Source organism: Barbus barbus (assembly GCF_936440315.1).
Source record: "Barbus barbus genome assembly, chromosome: 28".
NCBI classification, from domain to species: domain Eukaryota; kingdom Metazoa; phylum Chordata; class Actinopteri; order Cypriniformes; family Cyprinidae; genus Barbus; species Barbus barbus.
In genome coordinates, this window is record NC_136756.1 from 26137361 (window position 1) to 26157493 (window position 20133).

Genomic DNA, 20133 nt, shown 5'->3' on the forward strand with positions numbered 1-20133 from the left:
AAACATGAAATAAATGCACAAAATATTTTTTTTAATAAATAAACAAACTGACCAGGGCTTGTTCACCTTGTCATGTTTTGGGGGCTAAACTGAGGCCTGAATGATCCTGAAAAGTGGAAACTATATTATTTAGCACTATACTGTCATTTTCAAGCATTCTGTCCTTCAGATGTTTGCAAAAATATATATGGAGTTGCATTAAAACATGAAAACACTCATACAAACGCATAGCTGTTTTACAACTTTATTTATACATTTTTCCTAAAAAAGAAAAAAATCTATATAATGAAGAGTACAAAAAGAAATCTGCATAACTGTTGCTTGTTTCAATGTTGTAAAGAAAATGCAGGAATAAACATCCACAAGCACTGCGGACATACTGAAATACAGAATAAACAACATACGTTCCCTTTGCTCAAGCCTGACCGGACAGTGGACATCTACAGGATATGATCAAGAACATATTGACAAGATGAATGTAAACACTGTCTAAGTCTTCTCTAGTCTCCTGCAGTACAGTTGGACACTTACTTAAGGTTTGTAATGAATTTGTAGACAGTTTTAGCTCTTTTAACAGCACCGACCACAGAACTGATGAACGTTTGAGGACATTTTATCAGGCACCACAACCTCCAAAACACACAAGAAATGCCCAAATCCCATCGCTGGACATCCAACATGGAGGCATCAAAGAAATATATACAAAAGTATTTAATAATTTAGCTGAAAAAGCCACAGAGGAGGCGATTCCATATGGTTACTGAGCTTTAGCGGTGATCATGCACTCACAAGGCGGCTGAACACGAGCTGTAGACAACACACAAAACCACCAGAACACGACGATACAGGGATCACACAGACATTGCATAGATCCCAAAAATCCAGGGGCTTTTCTTTTTCTCCGAACATGCTTGTTAATGTTATTGCATTTGACTAAAACCTACTGATTTTACTCACAACTTGCCAAAAAAAAAAAAAACTTACACTTGTGGTGTTCCCAGTCAAAAATGACCAGCCTACCAAAAAAAAAAAAAAAATCTTCTTATGGTATATTATTACCAAATATTGGATTTTTTTTTTTTCTTTCACGTAGCACATATTTTGTATTTCTTTTTTAAACTGACTGATTGTAGGCCTCACTGATCTGGACTTATCCACCTCAGTTTTTGCGAGAACATTGCCAAAATTATCCACAAATAATGCTTTTTCACTCAAAATCCACTCAGATGAATGAGACCTGACCAATCAGATCCAAATATAAAACCTGTGGTAATTAAAAGAAAACAAGTCGTCAAGATTGAATCCAATATTTGGTGATAATATAGCACAACGACAGATTTACCAGAACTTTCATTTTTGACCAAAACACTAAATTAGGTCAAAGATTTCTGCAAGGTTTGACAGCTTTATCATAAACTAACCTCTAAAAGGTATTTTCTACACATTTAGAAAAGTTAATCTCTTTGCCTCTTCACCAGCTAGCTACTAAAACCATCCTCCATTGTGGATATTAACGTCATTCGGTTTTATTTTTCAGTAAACAGCAGTGAAAATATATTGTTTAATCTTAAATACACGATATAACTTGATATACGTGGTAAAAACTCTTTTCTGAATGTACGTTAGCCATTGTGCTAATCAGCTTATAATATCTAGACACACAGAAGACCTCAACACATAGATGAGCTGTAATATTGCATAACTACAGTAGTTTCCCAAGCTGCTATTGCTAATGTACACAATAAAACTACTCCTCCTATTCAGATCTAAAATATTAGATATTTAAAATTCAATGCCAAAACCTTAAAAAAAAAAAAAAAAACTGTCATATCTCATTGTACAGATTCATAAAAAAACGAATGGTTTTCTTCTGATTTCCTTTGCTTTTAGCTCAAAAACAGGGTTTATAAAACAGCATCTGACTATAAGCGTGTATAAAAGCCATTAATAGCAGAACGAGTCTCTGCAGAAATGAAAACAGAACTTCTGAATGTCACACTACTCCTGATAAGGGATGTAAAGACGTTGGATTGCAGTAAGAAATTCACGAGAATGAGGGTTTGATGATTCATTGGCTGCTCTCTGGCAGAGAACAAGAACAATATTCAGAGCTGGAAGGTCTTTGAATGTCAAAGGAAACATGACTGTCATTTGCTCACATAAACCTCTGCTACTTCACTATGAAAGTACTTGCATAGACAATCTGACATCAGCACATGACTAGAGAAAATCAAAGTTAGAGAGGCTGAGACGCGATGCAGATCAATGGCACAAATACAGTAGGTTATTGTAAACAAATTCCACCTACTGCAACTTCAATTTTTAAGTATATTTTAAATATCAAATTGGCTGTACGAGTCATTTCAGCTTCAATTATATTAAACTGACTTAAAAAAAATTGAGTTGAATCTCATATAACTTAAAACAAGAAGTTGAAATTGGTTTAATTATTTTGACGAGTTAAAGTTTCGTTGCTATGACTTATTGATCGTATTGTTTTTTTTATGATATAAACACTACTTTGACTCTTGAAGTGTTTCCTCGTGCCATCAGTGATCCCTGTAAATCAAACATGCATCTTTCAGACCCTCGACGTGAAGCTGGGTTTCATTTAGTCCAGAATCAAACACCAGTTTCACAGAACAACACAAAAATCCCAGCAGGAAATGAAAGCCGAGCTGAACAGGATGTTCTCTGTTCGGTCTCTTGCTCTTTCCTGAGAACATTAAAAGCAGGTTCTGGAACAGGTTTACTGCCACCTTTATCAAATGCACGGATGCATGATGTGCAGATGCACACACTCACACATATAAAAAAAAGGAAAACAAAACACAATTGTCCCTTTTGCATTTGATGAGCTACTATTGTAAACACTGACATACTGTCAGCTCCAAACGTCTGAGACATTTATCATTTAATATAACATTTATTAGAAATTACACTACTGTTAAAAAAGGTTTTTTTACCTTTGCGAAATAAGTCATTTGTTGCATTTATTTGATCAAAATACGGTAAATATTTTAAAATATTATTACAATTTGAAATAAATGTTTTCCATTTGAATATAGAATTTATTTCTGTGATCAAAGCTGAATTTTCAGCATCATTTCTCCAGTCTTCAGTGTCACATGATCCTTCAGAAATCATTCTAATATGCTGATTTGCTGCTCAATAATTTTTTTTTTTTAATTATTAACAGTGTCTTTATATTTAAATTATTTTTTAAATTAAAGTTAATATTTTTGTGGAAACTGTGATACATTATTCTTTGATGAAATTAAAGCTTTATTTGAAATAGAAATCTTTTTTAACATTATAAATGTCTTCACTGTCACTTTTGATCAATTTAATGCATCACTTCTGAATAAAAGTATTATTTCTTTCAAAACTGACTGCAAACTTTTGAATGATAGTGTATATTATTAGCATAATTTAAAAGTCCTTAGTATTTGGTTTGTCTCTTTTTAAATGCAGAATCTAAAATATTTTTATGTTTCTTTTATTCATTTACGATTCAAAATCCTGCATATTTCCAGGTTTGACATCTCACACTTTTGGAGCTCACTATTGAGTGAGGTCTGAAACTAAAAATAATCATATGTTTTACTATTCAGGCATGTCCCCCCCCCCCCCCCCCCCCCCCCCCCAACATGTCTAATAAATTCATGTGGTGAGTGTCCACGAGTTAATATTATAGTGCTACTTTATATACAACTGCATATTAAAAACACAAAATAGATGTTTAGCACTAAATCTACTCTATGTACATATATTCTTCTATATATTTATCAGAGGTCCAGATAATAAACAAGGCTCTAAATGTCAGTGTCTGCTCCCGAAGTCTTTCTATACTTGTGTCACCTCTAGAAAAAATAAAACATCTTGAGGATCTCAGACTTCTACAGTACGGCGATTACTAAAGACCTTCGGATTACACTACCCTCTACTGGCCGACAAAGGAGCGTGCAAGCAGGATTTGCAACGTAAAGCAAAACTATCGTCCGATTTGAAGACGTCACAAGTCTTCTTCCATGCTGAAGCTACTTCTACGACTGCTCGTTTTGGACGCTCCCGGGGAAACCGAGGAAAGCAGAGGATCGGCGCCCCCTACGGGCGACAGAGCGCCGCTGTCATCCATCAAAATATCCCCTAACCCCATATCCGCCATCAGGGCTGGATTGAACACAGAGGCCACGGGGTCGTCCAGCTCGGCGAAGCTGAGTGTCCCGAGGTCCAGAGGGCTGGTGACCGTCCCGCCTACTGAGGAGGTGGAAGAAGGCGGAGATAAAAACGAAGAGGGCGTGGTCTGGTTGAGGGACAGAAGGGTCTTGGAGAGGTCGTTGCTGGGGTTGTGATCCAGAGTTAAAGTCTGAGTCTGGGTCAGTGTGGAGTCAGAGATCTGAGATGATGAGATGCCGTGGAGACGAGCTTGCATTTCCAGCTCCTGTCGATCACACAGGCTCAATCATTAAACTGCATTTACATCCGTACAACACGCATGTCAAATCACAACTTAAGACAATTAGGCACATCTGTCTCAAGATGCCAATTAGAGTTAAACAAAGGTCAGCTTTATGCAAACTACTGGCGGGATTGTAGACATTTAACTGCTGCCTGATACACATGGATACAGCAGTTTAGCATGAGTGGCTATCAGAGAGCAACAGTGTACAGACTCTTCGACCTTCAGTGATTTAATCGCTGTCAATGTCGCTTAAATACATCTTTCTTTTTTGACAGAAATGGTGTGGAAGAAAGTAGGTATGGGATCAGGACACATAATTCAAGCTGGAAGCAAATTACAGTCCATTTAGTCTTAAGTATGTCTGGAACGTGTGCTTAACCGCTAGACCAGGAGTGACCAAACTCGGTCCTGGAGGGCCGGTGTCCTGCAGACTTTAGTTCCAACTTGCCTCAACACTGCTGGGAAGTTTCTAGTATGCCTATTAAGAGCTTGATTATCTGCTTCAGGTGTGTTTAATTGGGGTTGGAGCTAAGACACCGGCCCTCCAGGACCGAGTTTGGGCACCCCTGCGCTAGACCATTGCTCCAAGCCATTCCATATTACTGTCAACTTTGAGAAGAGGAGGGAAATTTTGGGGTAAAATAATAAACTAAAATGTGCCTAAATGAAAAATAAAATAATATATAAAATAAAAGAAACCTAAATCATCACTCACGTTTCACATTTCCTGTGTAATGTTGTTATTCACTAAAACTAAAAATATTAAAAAATTACTTTTACTTAAAAAATAAATAAATAAAATAATTTTCATTAAAAAAAGAAATCGAGAAAAAAATTGCCTTGAAATAAAATAAGTGTCATTTTAAGTACTAAAATTACGAAAACCAAAAAGCTAAATAAAAATGCTGAAAAACATAAAAAAATTAAAAAAAAGCCCATAACAAAATTACTAAAACTTAAACTAAAATTCAAATCAAAACTAAATATGAAATTATAGAAGCTAAAAAACAAATAATAATAATAAATAGTATGATAATTGTTCATAAATAATAGTAAAATTACACTGCTTCCATGGAGATTTTGGGGAAAACCTGTGGAATGGAATATTAAAAAATAAAAAAAATAGAACTATTAAGAAAATGACGACAAAAAAATAAAAATGACCAAAAAAATTACAAAACTGCTAAAACAAACTAAAGTAAAAATGAAAACTGAAAATAAAAGCTAATTATAAATAGTACAATAACAGTATATAAATAATACTATTATTACTAATAATACTTCTGTGGTGATTTGGGGAAAATTTGCGGAATGGATTTAAATAGAGTAAAAGAGTTTTTGTGGAAATCTATGCGGCAGCATACCTGAATGCGCAGCAGCAGGCTGCGGTTGGCGTGCTCAAGTTTCCTCTGTCTCGTCTCCATCTCTTTGGCCCTCTGCTGCTCCTTCTGTAGCTTACGGATGTAGTCAACAGACGCCTTTAGGATGGTGCCCTTGTTCCAGCGCATCTCGCTGTTGAGAAAACACATGCAGGCACTCTTATAGACACATGCACTGCATTAAAAATGATCTTAATAAGACAACTAGAGGGAGGAAAAAGTCTAAAACCAATTACCACTTAAAAAGAAAATTCAGATACAACAAAATAATACTCTTAAGACTTTTTGTACTGTCATAACTTAAAAGATCTTTTAAATTGAATTCATTCACCACTGAAAACAGTCACTGTTGAAAACCAGACAGAAGTGAGAACGAGAGCAGTGATACTGACGGGTCAGAGGACTTTGGAATGAGAGCTCCAAGTTCCTTAATGCGGTCGTTAATGTTGAACCTTCTTCTCCTCTCAACTGCAAAACACACAAAAACACACATACATTAAATTGATGGGAATGACTAGACAGGCAAGATGTTTGTTACAGACAAACTGAAATATAATTCACTTCCTTATACTCTACCGAGGTTGATTAACCTTCAGGTTTTCATGTGCACATAGTGATGACAGTTCTCAGAGATGAAAGAGAAACTACAGGTAAAATCTGCAAGAAATCAAACTCACTCAAGTTATGGTTGTCTTTTTTCTGTCTCTCCTTCATAAAAGCTTTTGTCTCGGCATCTATAAAAAAAAAAACACAATATAGCAATTTAAATTTAATCTTACAGGGGAAGTGTGCAATTTCTTTGTCACTTGCATCACCAGACAAAAATGCCAAAATAATGACTGTTTCCAAACAGGTATCCTCTCCGTCTCCGATGGTTGTCTCAAACTCATACTACTTATTAAATTAAAGTTATAGCATCGTTTCACTGAGATGTGGGACTTTTTGTGAGAATCAACCAACAAATACCTTATTTATTATCGTGGCCTCTGATAGTAAAATGAGAAAGGAAGTATATCACTTCACCTTTAAGCTATTAAGTTAGCCAAATAACATTCACAAAGAACATCTGCACTTCTATTATTCCAAATGTCACTGCTAATTTATTGCAACTGCTACTAAAACATAATTTTACTTCTATAATTTGTTTAAATTTTTAATCCACGCTGGGCAGTGACTAATGAATGATGGGTATTTAGACTAATCACTTAATCACAAGTTAGTGCAAAAGCATAAATATCCACTGATACGACAATGAATCATATGCAACGATGACTGTTGCATATCTGAAATGCTGTGAAATTGGGAAATGGCAAATGTGGTGTGTAACTCTGCTGATACAGTCAGACTGACTCGGCTGGCCAGTGAAGGATCGGTGCCAGAGAAATGAGGAAGAGGAAGCAGCAAAATAAAGAGATGGAAGACCACAGATGGAGATACACACCGCTCAGCTCTCTCTTGACGTTTTGCAGGTCTGCAGGGCAGGAGCTGCTGACGGTGATGGTGGGGGCCACCATGCCCTGACTGCTGTACACATCCAGGAGGTTTCCTGAGACCGGCAGCTGTTGAAAACCAATCACAACGAATTAAACCAGGACCCTGCCCACTGCATTATCTGGTCAGAAGCTGCCTCACTGCCACATGGTGCACCGTAAGGATAACCTTCATTCAGTTCAGATAACCACAAACATGAACCTTCATATCTGATCTTTAACAATGGCCAAACGGCTCTGTGTGCACGCTTATTTGTAAAGTGAAGCAAGCCAGACAAGGCTAGGAATATCTGCAAATATGCGTAAATAAAAAGCAATTCAGAGGGAAAAAATACAAATACATAACTGTCCTCTGTTAGTCCTTACTGAACATTTGAGAACACAGAGCACATCTAACCACAAATTTGTTTAATTTCTTAATAAAAACATTCATGTAAATCTCCACACAATAACCAAGTTATCCTGCTTGCGTTTCATAAATGAGCAGCAGCAGATGCATTAAGAGCGCTGAAAACAAAACTACAAACTACAACCTTGACATTGTTGGAATATTTAAACCAGTTACAGAAGATTCATAAACATGCTTGAAGTTTCAAACCAGAAAAAGCATTTCATTCATCTTGATAAACAGAGCCAGCCTGAAAGGCGACTTTTTATTTTGTAAAACTGATTAAGTGTGCAGAAATCAATTATTTACAATCCACCTTAAGCTGAATCTGCTGTTCTGAGGAATTGAGATGCTCAAATAAACCCAACAGATCGTTCACAACATGCTAAGATTATTTAAAATTCCATAAAACAAATCAATCTGTCTTTAAAGCAAAACTAAAACCCAAACCTACCATCTTCCCACGGCATTTACACAGGACAAGCAATAAAATACACTCAAATTTACCTCAATCTTGCCTTTTTTCTTTTCATTCTCCGGCAGTAAAACCAGAATCCTCATGTTCTCTTACACACCCGCAAAATGCTTCCTCTTTCTGTGCGTCTCTCCGTGAAAAGGGACGTTTAGAAATGGGGAAATATCTTTTGGAGACTTAAAAAAAAAGGGCAAGCTTGCCACAGAAATCAACTTGTGCACACACACGTTCAGTGGCCAGTGTTTCTGCATGTGTGTGTGTGTGTGTGTGTGTGTGTGTGCGGCGACTCTCCGTCACTCCTCCGTGGCGTGCCGACCCCACCCATTGTGAGCCATGTGTTAGAAGTTTATATTTGCTTCCAGTGTTTCAAGCCCACATTCAACCCAAACGTCCCGAATGCAAACACTACACTGACAATATGCAAGCATATGAGTCTAAGTTAACTTTTAATCATAACTGGTTACACAAGCGCCTCTACCTGAACTCCTCCCAGACTCAACTGAAAATTACTGATTTGAAAACCCAAATTGTATTTCCAAAGCAATGGCATGTCAGAGCAGGATTCACTTGGAGACGAATTTGCTTGCATAAGACTAAGGCAGAATTGTGGGCTTAAATTAATTACGGGAAATTATGATAAATGGCTGTTGTATCATCATTATCATCAGTGAATTAAAAATACATTTAAATGCAAAATAAGTTCAACAAACTTTACTCAGTTCTTAAGAAATAGATGACAAAAGCATTTGCGTTGCTCAATTGATCCTTCACAAAGTTGAGGATGTTGCTACATACCGTGTTGGGAAGCTGCAAACCCGAGTCGATCAGTGTCATAAATTCATCGTTTAAACTCGATTCCAGGCTGATGATGTCATCGATGACGTCTTCGATCTGTGCATTTAAAACAGAGAAAAAAAAACAGCTTGTAGATAAAGTTTTAGATTCCTCGCGACACAAAAATCTGCTTTAAAGTGGATTTCCGCCATGAGTCAGATGGATGTTTAAATAACACACTACACAGCAGTTTCCAGAGTGACACACCGGCCACATGGAGATGAGAAACACAGACATCCGATTCAAAGCCGGATAAAAGTCTCGAACCTTAGCCAGCTTGTATTTCATCGTAGCGTTTTCCAGTCAGTGGTTTTGACTGGGAAGGGTCCTTCAGTACGTACACAGGAGAAATACAGGACTGAAAGACTTTAATAGCCAAGCCCACACAAAGTGCAAAGTGTGCTGGGGTCATTGAGCCATGAGTGTGATATTTACCAGCACAATGTGGTACCAAAAGCAAAGTGCCCAAGAGAGTCTGGCCGACTTCACGCAGACTCGACAAAGCGCGCTATTGTATTTAGCAAACGCGAGGCGCATTCTTCAAAAGGATCTTTCCGAGTCTCAGAGCCAAACACTTCATTAGTTGTCTAGCATACTCTAAATGGCTTAAGACTTGAGATTATTAGGACAATAATTACTGGTTAGCACGGCTTTGTAAGCATGTGAAATTCACAGACTATGTCTAGCAACATAAGTGGCCTAAAGTACAAGCTGGCTGGAGAGTAAAACCTTTTCCTGTCAATATAGCATTGTTTGATAACACAACGCTAAACTTTGACTTCTCACACAAGTTGTTTATCATATTCAGAATGAAAGTGAATGGTGGATGTGCTGTTATCTTACTGGGGCAGATTTGAGATACTGTATGTTGAAGAAATCTACAGGAATATCTCTATTGTAATTAGGAGCAGGAATTGTAAAGGTTACCTTGTAATTTTTCATGTGAAAATAGGCCAAAGCATGTGTATGACAATAAAGACATGTATAATGTTACAAAAGTTTCTATTTCAAATTAACCTTCATTTATTCATCAAAGAATCCTGATGCATTACAGTTTCAACAAAAATATTAAGCAGTACAGCTGATTTCAACTGATAATAATAATAATAATAAATTATTGAGCAGCAAATCAGCGTATTAAAATGATTTCTGAAGGATCATGTGACACTGAAGACTGGAGTAATGATGATGAATATTCAGCTTTGCATCAGAGAAATAAATTACATTTTAAAATATATCAAAAGAGAAATCAGTTATTTGAAAGTTTTCACAGTATTTTGGGTCAAATAAATTTAGCCTTGTTGAGCAGAAGAGACCCCACATTTTTGAATGTTAATGTATATAAATAAAATCAATATGACACCTTTAACTTTCTAAATTAAATGTTCCTGGTCTATCATCAACGATTCATCAGAGCACGTTACGTAAATATTTTCATAAGCTACCATCAAAATCAGGTCTAGAGGTGAAGAAAGCCATCTCTTGATTTCTCTGCTAATGTATCTAAGGGCAAACAGGTGGAGGGAAATAAAATGAACCAATAATAGTAGTTTTTATTATTTTAGCAAAACTTTTTATGATCCAATAAAATCCCAGCAAAGACAATCAAGCCCATCTACATTACTTCCTGCAGAAAATTCTCACCACAAAAGCCATTTCATGTTAAAATATTAATTTCAAAAGTAAGAATCCCTATTTTTAATTTAAATTTGAACCGCTAACAATATTTTTAACAGCCAGGCCTACAGGTTCAATTCCATGCACAAATGCATGAGCTAATAAATCACATACCTCAAATTCAATGTAGGGTCACATTAGATAAAAGCTTCTACCAAATGCAAAAATATAAATATTTGTGAGTACTTTTCTAACCAATCAAATATTACGATTTTTGCCAGGCGGACAATACAACAGACACAAATAATGCTAGAGTTACATTGAAGAAGGGACTGGAGCCTAGAATCATGGTATCAAGTAACACTAAAATGTAGTTACTGAGCAGAGATAGTAAAGGTTATATTGTACTTGTGCGTGTGAAAGTAGGTCAGAGCACAGAGGATTATGCTATGCTGTCACTGTTTGTGTAAATGGGTCATCTTTTATTATGGCATTGGCTCAATGACTTTTAGCTTTACAATTTTTTATAACTTTATTGCCATGATGTAATACAATTAAAATGACAATTTGGAGAATTAAATAAATAAACTAAGATAAACTATTATTCAAATGTTTGGGGTTGGTAAAGTTTTTTAATGTTTTTATTTTTAAAAGAAGTGTCTTATGCTCACCAAGGCTGCATACACTACTGTTCAAAAGTCTGAACTGTAAGATTGGTTGGTAAATGTTTTTGAGCATATTAATTAGAACATATATATTATAACATATTGTAAAGTCAGTAATACTGTGAAATATTATTAAAAATTAAAGAAACTGTTTTCTATGTGAATATATTTTAAAATGTAATTTATTCCTGTGACGCAAAGCTGAATTTTCCGCATCATTACTCCAGTCTTCAGTGTCCTTCAGAAATCATTCTAATATGCTGATCTGCTGCTCAAAAAAATATTTCATATTATTGTGGAAATTTCTTACTTTTGTGGAAACCCTGATGCATATTTTCAGGATTCTTTGATGAATAGGAATTTCAGAAGAACAGCATTTATTTGAAATAAAAGTCTTTTGTAACACTGTAAAGGACTTTACTTTCACTTTTTATCAATTTAATGCATCCTTGATGAATAAGTTTTTTTTTTTTAAAGTACATTTCTTTTGCTTCAAAACCATCATCTATGCTGCTAACCACTTTCTTGGCAATATAAATGCTAAAACAGAAACATCTGATCTGGGTTCAGTTCATACCTCTTCTTTGTTTGATCCCAGGCTGAGCACAGCCAGCGGGCTGCTGGGAGTGCTACTGGCGGCAGGGGCCAACTCAGGGGCGGAGGTGGGCTGGGGCAAGGGCGATGTCGCCAGAGTCTGATTGGCTAATTTATTGCCAATGGTGTGAGAGAGGTATTGCTTCACTTGCTGCCTCTGAGCTTGCTGGATGTGATACTTTGTCGGGTTTTCCAAGTGAGTTTGAACCTGAGATTCAAACACAGGACAACCCATAGAGTAAACAGTATTTCAACATCCAAATCATCATATTTCATGTTTATTTTTTATAGATGGTCATACCTTCAGCACTTCCACAGGCACCTGGGTCGGGGTGGCCGGCAGGGCAGATGCGACAGAGATGGCAGGGGTGGCGTCAGTGGGCCGCTGCTGAGCACTAGAGGCCTGTTTTTGGGCCTCCCGTCTCTCCTGGTCCTGAGCCTGCTGTCGCATCAGCTCCTGCCTCATCAACACGCGTGACGTCATCACGGAGCCGGCTGGGGTCACGAGGTCAGCAGAGGTCACAGAGCCACTACAGGGGCAGACGATGAGAATGTAAATCAGCTTAGAGTAACACGCTACACCCCCACGCTGTAATCATATTACCACAAGCTATTTCTGAAACACAGGGCTGAGAGTTCTCCGCCGAGACAGAGATCAATTTAAGACAGACAGCATGAGAACATCAACTTAAAACAAGACGGTTAAAAATAATGCTCTATTTGCCATAGCATGAAATTTTACTTGTCACGTCAAACTTCAAAACTGCATTTCTCATAAAACCAAAAACTACTGTAAATTTATTATTTATTATGTCTTGTTTTGCATTCTTCTTTGAAGAACAATTTAATGACTTTCTGCCTGAAGCAAATCGGGAGAATATATTTAACCAATAATGAGACTGCTCCACATTATTCCATCAGCATACCTGGAAACACATCACATTGTGGACGTTAAATGCAGTGCAAATGCTATTTTATGTTGTCAACATGTCAACATAATTGATGCATTTACTTTCGTAATTACGTATTCACTCAAATTCCTGGTATACATTTTCATCAGTGTACGTTATTCCAAAGAAACAAAATGTTTGTTTTCATAATATTTAATCAAAATCTAAATAAATTACTTATAAAAATAATAAAATAAAAAAATATGAATAAAACTTTTGAAAAACTATGCATTTAAAAATATACATTTATTTAAATAAAATGTAAACAATCACCTCTGAAACTACTATTAGTGTTTAAATACAACCATCAACATTTTACTCCTTTAGCAAACACTTTTTTCCTAAAAGACTTAAGAATGTGAATAATACAAACAGAAAATGTCCTTTGTAACATTATCAAGCTGTGCTATCAATGAACACTGCTTACATAACAACAGAGCAAAATAAATCAAATCTCTCTGTACAGTCTCACATTTCCTACAATTCGGCCTTCACATTCCCTTCACACGGACTCGTTTTTTCTGATGAGTCATTCTGGGAAGTCCCAGAGCAAGCAGCCAAGACCACGCTGCCTCAAACACACTGTTTGCAAGAAGAAAAAAACAAAGAATACTATGTCAGGCTGATCATCCTGTCAGATAAGACTGTGGGAGACAGCAGCGTGTGAACTTTGAAACACTCGTATAATTGATTTATCTTAAAAAACACTCGGCTATGTAATTCTGCAAACACAAACCACTATCCTAAACAGATTCCTCCATAATCAATATGTCTTTTAGTAAGAAGAGCTGTGGAAAGAGGTATTATGATTGATCGGGGTGTTTAGATTTGTGCTGAATCACCGGGAAGTCCCTGAAAACAGACACTGGGAAGTTCTGTCAACAGAAACCCAATGCCCAGTCTAAACACCTTCAGGATAACATGCACTGACCTGCCTCGTCGCAGAAAAAAACTAAACATGCGGCACTCACACAAATGGGCACAAAAACAGTGCTTAATTTCACATAAAATAAGCAGTGTATTGAATACAAAAAACCAGAAGAATGTAAAAGATCTCAACAATTCAGAAGTACATTAACTGCCAGTAAACTCCCGCGGGGTGATGCTGATTATACCGTACACCAAATCAATACGTCACAGGTATGCAGCAAAATATGATCAAAACTTCTAGACATCTAATACAGAGCATGCAGGAAGTAAATCAGATACGATTGCGGTTCTCTCATAAGCGTATCTGGCATGCGGTCACAGTCTAAATGTGCAGATGAAAGTACAGAAACAAACAGGAAGTGTGCTTTTATAATTGTGGTAACCAGACTCACCTTGGGGTGATGGGTTGACTCTTCAGCTCGTAGAAAGTGTCCGAATCGTTGGAAAAAACGTCTTCTACCTCAATGTCTGCCACAATCCCAGACTCAGGAAGAAGGGGTTCAACACTGAGAAAAGAAGAACACAGCTACATCAATTACTGTCAGTCCACAAACTTCTCCTGTAATCTGACATGTTGATGCAGAGACCGTGAACAGGAGGGGTGTAAAGTAAAATCCTGGAATTAATAAAGACTCCCAGTCACTAACCACAGTTCCTCATTCCCAATACTGTTAATACATCACTCTCTTTGATGGCGGGAAAAACCATGCCTATAAATTACACAGAATACAGTACAATCTATCATTTAATACATACACCCAAACCAAAGTTTTAATGTTATCATCATGCACTTTAAATATGCAAAATCTTAATTCATGCATATTCATACACACACACATAAAACCAGTTTTAAAAGCATTAATTTAATTAAAACGCATTCATTTATTATTACTTTAAGCATGCTTTTTTGACTGTATTTACCTGTATTTGAACGTTTATCTGTATTTGAACGTCTACTGTCAGTATCTTAAATGTTAACTGTATGCACCAAGGGTCTGAGAGTAACGCAATTTCAATTCTCTGTATGTATGTGCTGTACATGTGGAAGAATTGACAATAAAGCTGACTTGACTTAAGACCTGAATGCCCTTTATTTTACATATTTACTATATTTGTGACCCTGGATATTAAGTAAAGATCATGTTCCATGAAGATATTTTGTAAATTTCTTACCATAAATATATCAAAACTTCATTTTTGATTAGTAATATGCCTTGCTAAGAACTTTCTTAGGACAACTTTAAAGGCAATTTTCTCAATATTTTGACTTTTTTTGCACCCTCAGATTCCAGATTTTCAAATAGTTGTATCTCGGCCAAATATTGTCCGATCCTAACAAACCATACATCAGTGGAAAGCTTATTTATTCAGCTTTCGGATGATGTATAAATCTCAAAAAATTTACACTTGATATACACTTGTGGTCCAGGGTCACACATACATACATACATGCATACATACATATATATATATATTTAGTGCTATCAAACGATTAATCACATCCAAAATTAAAGTTTTTGTTTGCATAATATATGAGTGTACGCCGGGTATATATTTATAATGTAAATATTTAAGAAAAATATTCTCTGTTTATCAAATATATTTACATATAAAATATAATATAAATAAACGCATATACATGTAAATATTTTGAAAATATATACTGTATGTGTGTGTATTTATATATACACAATAAATAAACACAGTACACATACATTTATTATGTAAACAAAAACTTATTTTGAATGCGATTAATCGTTTACACACACACACACATATGCCCTAAAAGACTAGTGTATGAAGAACATACACTAGTCTTTTAGGGCATATGTATGCATCAACAGTCTAAATCTAGTGTGCCTACATGGACAGCATTCTTGGCTATCAAAACTTTAAAGAGCATAAATGCCCCAAAACTAGTCAGCTTCTCATCTATGCAACATTTTTGCCACTGATCCCAAAGAGTGATGTCTATGTAGGCAGATCACAAGGGTTTGAGACACATCCACTACCTTACCAGTATGCTACTATAACAGAAAGGTGGCAAAAACATCTACAACATGAGCATAAAATAAGATAGCATCCACAGAGAGCTCTAAATGCATTTCTAGATGACATACCTAAAGCCTCCTCTGGATAGTGGAATAATCCAAGTGATGTAATCAGATCAAACGTTATTAAAATGAAGTATTCCGGTAAATCCGGTTTGTAAACCCCACCAACTCATGATCTGCATCTGAATCCCGGATTGATACGACGCTGTCACGATGATTTGCACGGTGTAAAGGCGAGATTTTACGTTTCGCTAGTGTTTTGGTTTCACTAGGTGGCCATGTTTATGCCACTCCGCGCACACGAAGCTCCTATCCTCCGGTGAAATTACGAAACATACTATGATGAAGGTTTAGCTCATGTATATTAAAAAGCTCATTTAGACGTTGCTTGATAACCTTCCTGGAGCTGTCAGTCAGAATACCAAATTATTATTCATTGACCAAGCCTTCGCTATTCATTAATTGGCCAGCTGACAGAGCCGCTGAGAAACAGAGTTGCGACACGCTTTGATCTCGCCGCCGCGCGGTCACGTGGTTCATGGAACTCTCAATAGTTCCAAATAACTCGGGTTGAATGGGATTAATCGGGTCAGACAACAACAGCAGGTACACTTGCAGCATTTTCCGGCAAATATTAACACAAAACGTCCATTGATTAATTCGTTTAATACACTGATAGTAGCATTTCGTCTGTGGAGTTTAATGGAAATAATATTAATGGGTGCTAAAACATAGTACAATGCAACACACAGGATAAGGAGGTTACATTTCTTTGTATGCAAAGTATAAATAGTGTAAACTGCTTAATAAAGATTGGAGACTTGAGGCATGACTTTGTGTTTTTGTGTTACACCTATTCCTGTGGATGTACAGACAATGATTAAATAAATTATACTTATTTAAAGAGTATAAGAAATCGAATTAGTATGTAAAATGTGTTATTGTATTAATATATTTCTTCATCTATAGTCATCTATTATTCACATTTTAATACAATATTGTTAAAATATAAGATACAATATGCATACACAAGTGAATATCAATGAATGCTAGAAATGGTTTTAGCCATTTTCCAAAAAAAAACATCTAAAGACATCTTTTTCGCCACCATCTGACCAATTAATACTAGCTTTTTAAAAAAAAAAAAATCCTATGTGAACTGTGCTAGACTAACTGAGACTAGTATTTTGTTGCTCTTTCATTGGCCTGTTTGCTTCTACATTGTAAGTCGCTTTGGCGGTCTGGGGAGGGCTAATTAATATTCATGAGCCAAACCTTCAGCGTAGTACGGCAAGTACCCGGCCTTTAGAGACTCGAGCATTTCAGTCTGCTTAACTTTCGCTCAATACCCCAATTTCAACGAAAACGGTTAAAATACTAGAAAATCTTCCCTAACTTAAATAACCGGTGTTTTCCAAGAATATCAGCTGCGGACTGCCCCTAATAAAACTACAGCTTTACTAAAAATAGACAAATGGAAAAGCCCAATATCAGTAGTCACCGCCACATTTCAATCTATTTTAATCAGTTTTATATTATTTCTAACTGTAAACAAAGAGACTTTATACTTTCAAAAACGTTTAATTAGTCTGATGTATTTATTGTATCATCACTAATATAATTCCTTGTTGTAATACTTTATTTTACTCTTATTGTACTAAACACCAGTGTGATAATGTGACAAAGAATCTTGAACTTTGAAAGCATATTATGCAACAATGGCTATTTAAGATATAAAAAGGTAAACTTTTATGGTAATTGGACGTCATGTTTTTTTCCTGAGGATAGCAAATGAAAAGCACATGCTTTTAGGGACAAGAGGAGCAAAATAGCGTGTGCTCAGCAAGCATTCAGTCAATGCAAGCAAGACCCTGAGAGGAAGGACAGCAAAAACAGGGATAAAGAAAAAGGGAAAATGTGTGGGTAGATTTGCTGAGTCATATCCCGTGAAATCTGAGGCTCAGGACCGAAATGACAAAACAAAGCCTCCGGTTAAACGGCTCTTGTGGGTCGGAGTAACACAGACAGGCATTCCAGAGGAATTTTTTTTGGCAGGGTGGAAGGGAGGGAGGTTAGTTTTAAAGGTTGATGCCGGTTAAATGGCTTTGAGGTTTGGTTTGAGGAATTTAAGGAGATGGTTCTTTTGATATTCTGAACATTTCAAATATTCAGAAAATTCTCACATTAGGGGCACTTCAGGGAGCCTACACAAGTCATTTATTTTCTTTTAGCTTTCAATAATATATAGTTTTTTTGTTGTTTTTGACTTCATGTACGGGGTTACTTTTAATGGACTTTGGTACCCATTATGATCTGAAAGTGCTACAGAAATAAAGTTGAGTCAAGAGTGCATTTGAATTCTCGTGCATTAAAGTACTGTGATGTGCCATGGCTTCTTCCTGTGGCAGGCTATATTTAGAGACTTGCACAAAAACAATATTTGCAATGTCCGACATCTGCTTTTGGTTACTGAGCATAATAATCATAATATTTTAATAATTTGAATAGAAATGACCTTTGAATAACTGCATACACTCCTTTGAGTACAGTCAAGTTTTACTAAAACTAAAATGCATAACCCTAAAAAACGCAAAACCAAAAGGAACAGTCGGATTCTGAATCTACACATTAAAACTTTACGATCAGCACTGCAATGAATGCAAAATGTTGATGCAACAAAGAACATCCTCTAATCCACTGGTCTCAAACTCAATTCCTGGAGGGCCACAGCTCTGCACAGTTTTGCTCCAGCCCTAATCAAACACGCCTGATCCAACTAATCAAGGTCTTCAGGATTACTAGAAACTTCCAAGCAAGTGTGATTTGGAGCTAAACTCTGCAGAGCTGTGACCCTCCAGGAATTGAGTTTGAGACCACTGCTCTAATCCCAAGCATCCAGGTACACTGATGTGCTTATAAAGTATCTAGTTGATCTTCCAGGAGTTGTCAATACTTTACATCTCTAACATGAAGTACCCTTAAGATGCTCGACAAATGAATTAATTTTAATCTAGTGAACTAAGATTAATGCATGTAGCGGCAAAACAACACTAAATCACTTTGTTGTTTGAACTAGTCATTAAAACCAGAGAGTTTATGTGATGCTCGTTCACTCACCTGATGAGATTGACAGACTCGGCTGAGTCTAATATGACGTAGACGGTCTGAGGAAACTCGTGCGGCGCCTGTTGCCCAGGTAACGACACTTCCGGTCTGCCCTTCTCGGGTTTGACTGAGGACAGGCTGGACATTTCTCCAGGTGTAAATTGGTACTTAAAAAGAGCAAAATAAACGAGCTAGAGTAACCGAGAATGATACTAATCTGAGCTAAAGTTCAGAAACAAAATAAAACCAGTTGTTTTCGGAAGAGGCTAAAACAGAGGACCGCTAGCGAGATGTTTACTGCACAACTGGTCTAAGCGTTTCCCCAGATTCCCGTGTCGAGGTTTTCTTTATCAGTCTGCACTACAGCCTGATGAAAAATAATTGCGTCTTGGGAGTCCAAAGTCCTTAGTTCCTCTATCAGAGTCTGGCTCTCTCTTCTCCGCACACTGAGGGGAGTAAATCTGACTGGAAAACCCCACAGTGACGCGCCATGATCAGCCGAGTGTGGACAGACAGACGAGCGAACCAATGGCTGTGCAGGGTGGGCGGGGCTTCACAGCGATCAGCCAATAGACGACCGAGAGCATACTTGTTTACTTCAAACATTAGGTCAGCCTTTGATGTAACATTACAAACTGTTTCGTCATTCTTCAGTTTTAGATGATGAAGCTCTGTGTCTGGCTGTGATATTCGAATGAAAAGAATAACCATATTAAAATAACATTGACGATGAAATGTTGACAAAAATATAATAATTTTAAATTAAATGTTTTTGACAAAACAGGGTACTTTTTAAAAAAAGCTTTAGAAGCATAAATTCTATGTATTTGTCAGACCTATTACATTTGATAAACTATTATTATATAGGCCTAGCTAGTTTATGTATGTATCTCCTCGTTATATGCAAATATAAATATATGTGATCCCGGACCACAAAACCAGTCATAAGGATACATTTTTGGAAATTGAGATTTATACATCATCTGAAAGCTGAATAAATAAGCTTTTCATTATTGTATGGTTTGTTAGCATGGTAAAATATTTGGCTGAGATACAACTATTTGAAAATCTGGAATCTGAGGGTGCAAAAAAAAAAAAAAAACGAAATATTGAGAATATCGCCTTTAAAGTTGTCCAAATAAAGTTCATAGCAATGCATATTACTAATCAAAAATTAAGTTTTAATA

At 36.5% G+C, this 20133-nt stretch overlaps 1 protein-coding gene across 2 annotated transcripts; it reads right to left on the reverse strand.

Moving 5' to 3' along the window:
- Positions 1 to 234: 234 nt before the first annotated feature.
- On the reverse strand, positions 235 to 19549 carry tfe3a (transcription factor binding to IGHM enhancer 3a). Of its 2 annotated transcripts, none has more exons than XM_079382992.1 (10): positions 18959 to 19549; positions 14180 to 14293; positions 12209 to 12437; positions 11891 to 12115; positions 8993 to 9088; positions 7286 to 7403; positions 6522 to 6578; positions 6237 to 6312; positions 5830 to 5977; positions 235 to 4444 (listed from the first exon to the last, which is right to left on the reverse strand). In XM_079382992.1, exons 1-10 carry the CDS (start codon positions 19090 to 19092, stop codon positions 4016 to 4018), a joined length of 1626 nt encoding a protein of 541 aa, XP_079239118.1. In that variant the 5' UTR covers positions 19093 to 19549; the 3' UTR covers positions 235 to 4015. The 2 variants fall into 2 exon arrangements, with proteins under 2 accessions (XP_079239118.1, XP_079239119.1); XM_079382993.1 differs by lacking the exon at positions 18959 to 19549 and adding an exon at positions 15908 to 16007.
- Between the last annotated feature and the right edge of the window lie 584 nt (positions 19550 to 20133).

What these genes read in the sequence shown, in the direction of transcription:
- tfe3a (XM_079382992.1), bottom strand. Translation starts at nt 19,092, where the DNA reads ATGTCCAGCCTGTCCTCAGTCAAACCCGAGAAGGGCAGACCGGAAGTG. An exon ending in CGTCAAGAGAGAGCTGAGCG is followed by an intron (nt 6,579 to 7,285) that starts GTGTGTATCTCC and finishes TTTTTTTTATAG; the next exon opens with ATGCCGAGACAAAAGCTTTT. An exon ending in AAAAGACAACCATAACTTGA is followed by an intron (nt 6,313 to 6,521) that starts GTGAGTTTGATT and finishes TGTGTTTTGCAG; the next exon opens with TTGAGAGGAGAAGAAGGTTC.